Source organism: Carlito syrichta, unplaced genomic scaffold, assembly GCF_000164805.1.
Source record: "Carlito syrichta isolate Samal-C Ts95f unplaced genomic scaffold, Tarsius_syrichta-2.0.1 Scaffold301957, whole genome shotgun sequence".
In the NCBI taxonomy this organism is placed as follows: Eukaryota; Metazoa; Chordata; class Mammalia; order Primates; family Tarsiidae; genus Carlito; species Carlito syrichta.
The window spans coordinates 11,155-19,855 of record NW_007246053.1 but is presented as its reverse complement, the minus strand read 5'-3'; the positions used below and the strand labels follow the sequence as shown (position 1 = coordinate 19,855).

Here is an 8,701-nt window from a genome sequence, read left to right as displayed (position 1 = left end):
TTACAGGCATGAGCCGCCATACCTGGCCATTGCACAGGATTTTTTTTTAGCTTTAGGACCTTCTGTGGCACTACACAAATTTTAGGGGTTTTTTAGGGTGGTTTTTTTTCATTTCTGTGAAGAATGTTATTGGTATCTTGATAGGGATTATGTTGAATATGCAGATTACTTTGGGTAGTAGCATAAAATTTCCAATTAAGGCGGAAATGAAATTATTCCAGAAACAACACTTATATTGCAACTGACAACCTCAGCTATCAAATATCCTCTAAACCAATGGCTAGACATAGGCTCATTTTGGCCTTAAAGTCACTAGTTTCTTAAATCTGGTTCATGCAAAGGGCTCTAAATTATACCCATTATTATAGAAATCATCCGGGCTAATTTGGCCAAGGAGGGATTGTTTCTTACTTTGATGTGGGGGTTCACAGGACCCTAGTAGCCCAGCAGATGGAGTATGCGGTGGCCGGGAGCGGCCATTGCAATCCAGTCCGGGGGGTGGAGTGAGATTCCAACCAAAAAAAAAAAAAAAAAAAGAAATCACTTGGAAGGTTTAGAAAAACAGACTCCCTGAGCTGCTGGTCCAGCAGGTCTCAGGAGAGTCCTAAGAATTTGTATTTCTAACAAGTCCTGATGCTGATGATGTGGAAAACCACCCCTCTAGGCTAAATCCCAGCCAGATTTGGACCCACACAGCGAAACCGAATTGTTTTTTACTGTTTCTTTCCCCGCAGGTGTGCCTGTGTCAAGACGAGGCCACAGATGATTACACCGGGGACAACACCACGGTGGACTACACCCTGTTCGAACCCCCATGCATCATGAAAGATGTGCGGAACTTTAAGGCCTGGTTCCTGCCCATCATGTACTCGGTTATCTGCTTTGTGGGCCTGCTAGGCAACGGGCTGGTTGTGTTGACCTACATCTATTTCAAGAGGCTCAAGACCATGACCGACACCTACCTGCTCAACCTGGCCGTGGCGGACATCCTCTCCCTCCTGGCCCTCCCCTTCTGGGCTTACAGCGCGGCCAAGTCCTGGGCCTTTGGCGTCCATTTTTGCAAGCTCATTTTTGGCATCTACAAGATGAGCTTCTTCAGTGGCATGTTCCTCCTCCTCTGTATCAGCATCGACCGCTATGTGGCCATTGTCCAGGCCGTCTCGGCCCACCGCCACCGTGCCCGTGTCCTCCTTATCAGCAAGCTGTCCTGCCTGGGCATCTGGATACTGGCCACGGTGCTGTCCACCCCAGAGCTGCTGTACAGCAGCGTCCGAAAGAGCAGCAGCGAGCAGGTCCTGCGATGCTTTCTCATCACCGAGCACATGGAGGCCCTGGTCACCATCCAGGTGGCCCAGATGGTGATAGGCTTTCTGGTCCCCCTGCTGGCCATGAGCTTCTGCTACCTGGTCATCATCCGCACGCTGCTCCAGGCGCGCAACTTCGAGCGCAACAAGGCCATCAAGGTGATCATCGCCGTGGTCGTGGTCTTCATAGTCTTCCAGCTGCCCTACAACGGGGTGGTCCTGGCCCACACAGTGGCCAGCTTCAACATCACCAGCAGCAACTGCGAGCTCAGCAAGCAGCTGAACATCGCCTACGACGTCACCTACAGCCTGGCCTGCGTCCGCTGCTGCGTCAACCCCTTCCTGTACGCCTTTATCGGCGTCAAGTTCCGCAACGACCTCTTCAAGCTCTTCAAGGACTTGGGCTGCCTCAGTCAGGAGCAGCTCCGCCAGTGGTCTTCTTGCCGGCATGCCCGGCGTTCCTCCATGAGCATGGAGGCCGAGACCACCACCACCTTCTCCCCGTAGGTGGCTCTTCCGCCTGGCCCAGGGGGACCTCTCCCAGGACCCCTGGGGCGGGGGCAGGGAGCGGAGGCAATGACTCAGGACCCCCCTCATCCGAAAAAAGCTGCTGAGGGAAAGGCCGCTCTGACCTCAGAGTGAAAGCCCGAGCCCCAGAAGCTAGCTTAACCCCAACTGTAGCTACCTCAACCAAGGTTGAAAAGAGACATGGCCCATAAGCTAACTCCAGAACTGGGAGCGCTTCAAACCAAGGCTGTTGTCCTCCAAACCGAAAGTCAAAAGTGAAAGTCAAGAAACCACTCACAGCCGGGCTCGGTGGCTCAGCCTGTAATCCCGCTCTTTGGGAGGCTGAGGTGAGTAGATTGCCTGAGCCCGCGGGTTCGAGACCCGCCTGGGCAACTTGGCGAGACCTCATCTCTACAATAAAATCAAAAAATTAGCCGGGTGTGGTAGTGCGCGCCTGTAGTTCCAGCTACTTGGAAGGCTGAGGCAGAAGATCGCCGGAGCCCAGCAGGTCGAGGCTGCAGTGGCCAGGAGCGTGCCGCTGCACTCCAGTCTGGGCAGACTCCAACTCAAAAAAAAAAAAAGAAACCACTCACACCTGCTGGAGTGAAGGGGACAAGGTAGGGGAATGCCCGGATTAGTGGAAGTGGGCTGGCGAGTCCTCAGAATGAAGCTTCTTCCGGCCCAGAAAGAGGCCGTCCCAGGGACTCCAGGGCTGAGGCCAGGTCTTCTGGAAAACCCAGCCTTGTCTCCAAGACCAGAGGTGGTGGGGGGACTCCTTGGCTGGACAAAGAAAGGGGACGTCAACCGATCAGACTAAGTGTCTCTGAATCCCTCCATCTCTTTTTCCACTGTCCTCCAAGCCAGCAAGAAACAACAGCCTCCAAGCCACCCTACCGAGCACAGTTGTCCCCTCGCCCACTGCACTGCCCTCCCAGGCCCTCGATGGGGGACCGTGTGGTGTTTCCTGCAGGCCAGGCCAGCAGCCTCAGCCTGACCCAAGCCAGGCTCCCAGCCAGGGCTCTGGGGTGGGGATGATGTACCCTGGGGTCTCGGGAGAGGACAGAGAGAAAGGGCAGGGCAGGAAGGGTGACAATGGCAGCTGCCCAAGGCCAAAAAGCTCCTTTCTTCTTTGTCACGGGGACAGAAAAACTGTCTCCTCTTCTGCTTTCAATTCATTAGGAAAGCAACATTTTACTCACACACACAAATAAAAGTTTTCCCTTGAGGAAACAACAGCTTTAAAAGAAAAGGGAAAAATATTTGGTAAATGGTAAATGAGTGTGTTCTCGTTTTTTGCAATCCGCCCTCCTCCCCTCCCCCACCCCACCCAGGCTTCGTCTTGTAGATGCTCAGAACCACAAAGCCATGCAGCTATGCTGTGAGTCCTTCCAGTGACACAGGCCCAAAGAGCTGAAAGAGGTAAGAGGAGGGTGAGGACAGGATGTCCATCCTGCAGACGTCCTTCCAGAGCTCATGGGATGGGCCTCAAGCCTGTGCGGCCAGCAGTGAACCAAAGACACCGGTCTGAGCAAAGCTATGGGGAGAACCAGATGCCCCGGCAACCTCTGTGTCTGGGACATCACTCCATCCTAAGTAGCATACTGTCCCAGCTCAGCCTGGAACTAGAGCCTCTGGCCCTTTGTCATTCCCCTCCTTGCCTCAGACTTCTAAAACTGGCGTTTGGAGAGAAGGCTGTTCCCTGGGCTCAGAGACCATGATGACTGAGTTAGGGGTCTAGGATGGGGCCATCCATGACTCTTTCTACTGACCACTGTAGGAGCAATGGCCTCCATGGTGTATGTCATGGACTCTCACCACTGCTATAACAAAATACCAGAGCCTGGGTACTTTTTAAACAATAGAAATGTATTTTTCATGATTCCGGAGGCTGGGAGGCTGGGACAGTACGAGATCAAGATGCCAGCAGGTTCAGTGTCCGGTGAGGGCTCTCTCTGTTTCCCAGGTGGAGCCTTGTTCATGAGGGTGAAGCCCTTGTGACCTAATCACCTCCCAGAGGCTGCAGCTTCTAATATCATCACCTTGGAGTCTACTCTCCAACATACGAATGTTGGAGAGCCACAAACATTCAAACCACAGCAGTGTGGGTACCCGCAGTGGAGGAGCGGGAAGAGAGGGACAGACACTGCCCCCATGCGGGTCAGGTGTCCATGTCACAGCAGGCCCTGGTGCCCACCCAGAACCATGACTTCTCCCAGCCAGAGAGCAGATCAGCCCAACCTGTGGTGCACGGGTAGCTAGCTACCTGAAGGGCCCAGCACTGCAACAGCTCTAGGCTGGGGGTGGAGTGGGTGGGGGGGGGGGGTGGAAGAGAGAGGCTGAGACACTCACGCAGAAGGTGATTCCATCAATTCCCCCAAGTGAAAAGAGCCTCTCAGAAAACGGAGCTTCCTGGTGATGATGCCCGTGCTCTTGTCTCGTAACCACGTGACGTTACCCTCCTCAGAGGCAGGCACTGGGCTGGAAGGTTTTTAACAAGATGTGTCAGCTGGCCCCCCAAGCCGGGAATCGGCGCCCTGAGAGGAATGAGGCTGGCACGGACGCAGTCAGCGTGGAGCGGCATTTGCAGCACTGGCATGAAATATTAACAGGCGCAGCTGCGGCCGTGTGCGTGCACGTGTGGCCAGGGGGCCATGCCAGTGTGCGTGCATGTCCCCGAGGGGAACCTGGCCGAGCGTGTGTGCGTGTGGAGCCTGCTGGTGTGCACGCCTAATGAGGCTGCAGATGGGAAGGCAGCCTCCGCTCCTGAAGGCAAGGAATGCAACCGAGCAATCATGGAAAAGGAAGCCCGGCCAACCACACAAACACGCCACCCCGGCTGCAAATACATTTTTCTAGAATAACTGGACGTCTCCAAATATTTACAGAGAAAACACAACCCCCAGCAATGTTAATTCCCCCAAACTGCTGTGTCTCAGAAGTTCTGACCTCAGCTCGGTGCTGGCCCGACCCCCGCTCCCCAGCCCAAGGCTCTCACACACTTAGCCTGCGTTGGGGTGACCCCTGGGAAGAAGGAAAGGGCTCACTAGGAGACTCACCCAGGGTGTGTCTCTCTCCTTACCTCTTTCTCGTCTACCTCTTATAACTGCCCCTTCTTCCCGGGGTCCACGGGCCCCATGGGCCTTCTCTCCCGTCCCCTTAAGTTTCCTGTTCATTCTGTTGCCAGCCCCTGGTCTCCCTCGTCCTCCCTGGCTGCAACCCCAGGCCACGCCCAAGGCGTTCCCAGGCCACAAATCTGCCCTTTCGGCTAGAAGCACCACACCTCTCACATCATAGACTCACAGAGCTGCAAGGAGCCTCAAAGGTCAGTTGGGACAACCCCCACTCATTTTCTAGATGGGGAAACTGAGACGCAGAGGGAGGGACCAACTTGCCCGAAGAGATAACTGCAATGGAGGGATATTGGTTAAACTTGCTGTAGGAGCCCCATGGTCTGGCAGGGTTGTGGGGTGGGGTGGGGGAGAGCAGAGGCCCTGGAGTCCTGCCCACGTTGAATCCCAGCTTGCTTCTTCCCAGCTGTGTGACCTTCAGCTGTTGCTCAACTGCTCTGAGTCTCAGATTTCTCAGCTGCAAAACAGAGAGGATTTGGGTAAACACTTAGCACGGTGCCTGGAATGCCGTGTGTGGTGGTGAGGAACAGAGACTTTGCAGCCAGACTGCCTGGTTTGAACCCTAGCGCCACTACTTGGGCTGGCTACTGAGCCTCTTCTTGTTGGGTCTCCTAATCTGTACAATGGGGATATTAACAACACCCACCTCCCAGAGGGGCTGGGTGGAGGAAATCGACCAGTACACATAAAATGCTTAGAAAAGCTTGCATTTGAGTGCTGTTGGTAGTCACTTAGGAGATGTTTGAGAAATGGTATCTTTGTTTAAAAGTTGCCAACCGCAGGAAACCAAATTCAATTCTTTAGCCCAGTTCCATTCCCACAGAATTTCTAAATCAGGCTGGAGGGCAATTTAGAGATTAGTGCGTCTGGCCTTCCCACCAATTGTACTGGTGAGTCAACCCGCCTCAGAGAAGGACACAATTCCCCTGAGGTCTCTCGGGAGCTCTTGGCAGGGCTAGAACTGGAACCCAGTTCCCAGGCTCCCATCCAGAGCTCTTCCCACCAGACCTTGCTCTGTGCCCATGAACACCCCTGCACACCCACCCTGGCGGCTGCCCTCAGCCCAGACTGGTCGTTCCCTGGCAGGCGACATCCATCTTGTCCTTTGAGCCGGTCCTTCAGGAGAACCTCCCCTATCCCCCTTAAATAGTTCTCCTCCTTGCCACTGAGACTGGGAGAATGAATGGAATACAAAAGAACAAAAGAAATGTGGCAGTGGGCCCAAAGGTAATCAGGCAAGGGATCTTTTTTTTTTTTTTTTGAGTTGGAATCTCACTCAGTCACCCAGACTGGAGTGCAGTGACGGCTCCCGGCCACCGCAGCCTCGACCTGCTGGGCTCCGGCAATCCTTCTGCCTCAGTCTTCCAGTAGCTGGAACTACAGGCGTGCGCTACCACACCCGGCTAATTTTTTTTATTTATTGTAGAGATGATGTCTCGCCAAGTTGCCCAGGTGGGTCTCGAACGCGCGGGCTCAGGCAATCCACTCACCTCAGCCTCCCAAAGCACGGGATTACAGGCTAAGCCACGGAGCCCAGCTGAATCTTTTTAAGAAAGGGAGATAGTCCTTGTTCTCAGAAAATGGTTCTCAGTTGCATGTCTGTGTGGAAGGTGAACAGTGGAGAGGAAGAAACAGACCCTTGGAGCTGGGGAGGTGGATTTAGGCAAAGGAGATGGGAAGGGGAGGGATGAGATTCTGAGTGTGGGGATGGAAGGCAGGGAGAGGGTGAGTTTTTGGGAATATGGGCTGGGGGCTGTATTTGGAGAGTATCCTCAGTGGGTAGATGGATGCACCCTCCTACATGCACACACATGCACACACAGACACATGAGTACACACACACAGCCTCCCCAGACCTCCGATCTCCGGTAAAGAGAGGAGCTATCTTAGTCTTTGACGCAGGTGGGCCTGTGGCCTTCTCTGCAGCAAGGAGGATTAGAAATGGCCAAGTTTCCCTAGTCTGAGCCCGTGGATGCACAAAAAGAGGAACGGCCTCTCCCTCAACTCAAAAAAGCAACCCTGTTGACTTCAGAAAAACACACCCTCCCAGCCGCCCAACCTATGGGAGCCGATGTCTGAGAAGCCCCTGTTCTTTCGACAGCCAGATGCCCCCATCACTTAGCTGGACTTGGGCCCAGGCAGAGACACAGACAGCGTCCGTCTGCAGGAAAGGCTCCCCAGGCCTGTGTTCATCAGCAAGTCGATCTCATGAATCCCGTGTGAAATCAGAATGGCCGGGACATGTGTCCCCACAGGGTCCTCTCTTTGTGTTTGTGTATGACCCAATTCTGACTCCTCCACGGCCGTCAGCTTCTCTCCCGCCCGTATTTGCTATGATATATCCTTATGTTTGTCTGTAGCTCACGAACCCCAGGGAATTCGCTGGCGGGCTGTCTTGTGTGTAGTGGTAACCACTAGGCAGTTTGGCCTTCAGGCGTTCATCTCTGGGTAAACAAACATCTCCCCACACGCTCACGGGCTGGGGTCAGTCCTGGCCAGGCTCAGGCTGGCTCTGTTCCCATGCGTGCAATAGGTCCTCAGGTCAGACATCCATGCCACCAGCAAGGGGGCCGGTGAGGAGACAGTGTTCACCCTGGCGGCCTCTTGCGCCTGTGCCAGAGCTTGTTTGGGACACAATGGTTTATTCGCTCTAAGTAAATATCTGACATCGTGAAGTATATCAGATGCTGCAAACGACATGCCTCCAAGCCCTTTCCCAATGTTTAAAAAGAGGACTGGGAAGGCAGGCGCATTTATCTTGTGTGGGTCACACAGCTGCTCTGAGTGACTCAAGCAGGAACGCAGCCATGCACGAACACTGAGTGAGCCGGTCATTCTTTCTCCAGGCGCAGAGCGGGTTGTTGAGGCCTAGTCCAGGCCTGTGGTCAAGCCGGGTGCTAGGGAGTCCCCCGAGAGGGAACCCGCTCTGCCTCCTGCCTGGCATCTCAGGCGTCCTCGCCCACGGCGGACCCCCTGGATGCACCATCCTGCCTGCCACTGGCTCCTCTTACCCATCACCTGCCCTTCCAGCACACCCCATTTCGGGGAAGCTCAGCCACTGGGGGTGCAGTTGGCAGCCTCTGGACTTGGAAGTTGGGAAGGGAGTGGGGAGGATGAGGGCCGCATCATTCCCTGGCTGTTGGGGAAACATCTCTCTGCCTTTGGCCCCCAGGGGAAGACACAGTCCTAGACCCGCCATAACCCTTCAATCCTTTGTCAAAAATAGAACTGGGATGTTTGTGCAAGAACAACACCGGCTCTGCTCCCAGCCACCTTCTCAGTTGTCCGGCTCCCCTGTCCCCATCAGAGCCAAACCTGAGAAGACCAAGGACTGCGAGAGCTCGACAGCTTTTCTTGCTGGGAGTGTCAGCAGAGGCTGGGAGGCAGGAAGTGAGGAGGTGAGGCCGGGGGCGAGGGGGGTCAGAGTCTTTGAGGAAGTAGAGGGGGGACAGGCTAACGTTTACTGGCTACCTGTGATGTGCCAAGGACTGTCCTAGGTAAACTGCCTTCCACAGAATTCTATTTTATTTTATAGGTTTTTTTCTTTTTCCTTTTAAAAAAAAATTTTTTATTATTATTATTCTTTTTTTTTTTTTTTTTTTTTGAGTTGGAGTCTCACTGTTGCCCAGACTGGAGAGCAGTGGCCGCTCCCGGCCACCGCAGCCTCGACCTGCTGGGCTCCGGCGATCCTCCCGCCTCAGCCTTCCAAGTAGCTAGAACTACAGGAGCACGCTACCATGCCCAGCTGATTTTTGATTTATT

The 8,701-nt window shown here is 54.2% G+C and overlaps 1 protein-coding gene across 3 annotated transcripts in view; it reads left to right on the top strand.

Moving 5' to 3' along the window:
- CCR7 (C-C motif chemokine receptor 7) overlaps positions 1-2,095 on the top strand; it is a 12,005-nt gene extending 9,910 nt beyond the window's left edge. For all 3 annotated transcript variants that reach the window (XM_008055810.1, XM_021711250.1, XM_021711249.1), the window contains one exon: positions 735-2,095. In XM_008055810.1, the coding sequence (XP_008054001.1) occupies positions 735-1,811 (1,077 nt within the window). In that variant the 3' untranslated portion in view covers positions 1,812-2,095. The remainder of the gene's footprint in view (positions 1-734) is intronic.
- Positions 2,096-8,701: the final 6,606 nt, after the last annotated feature.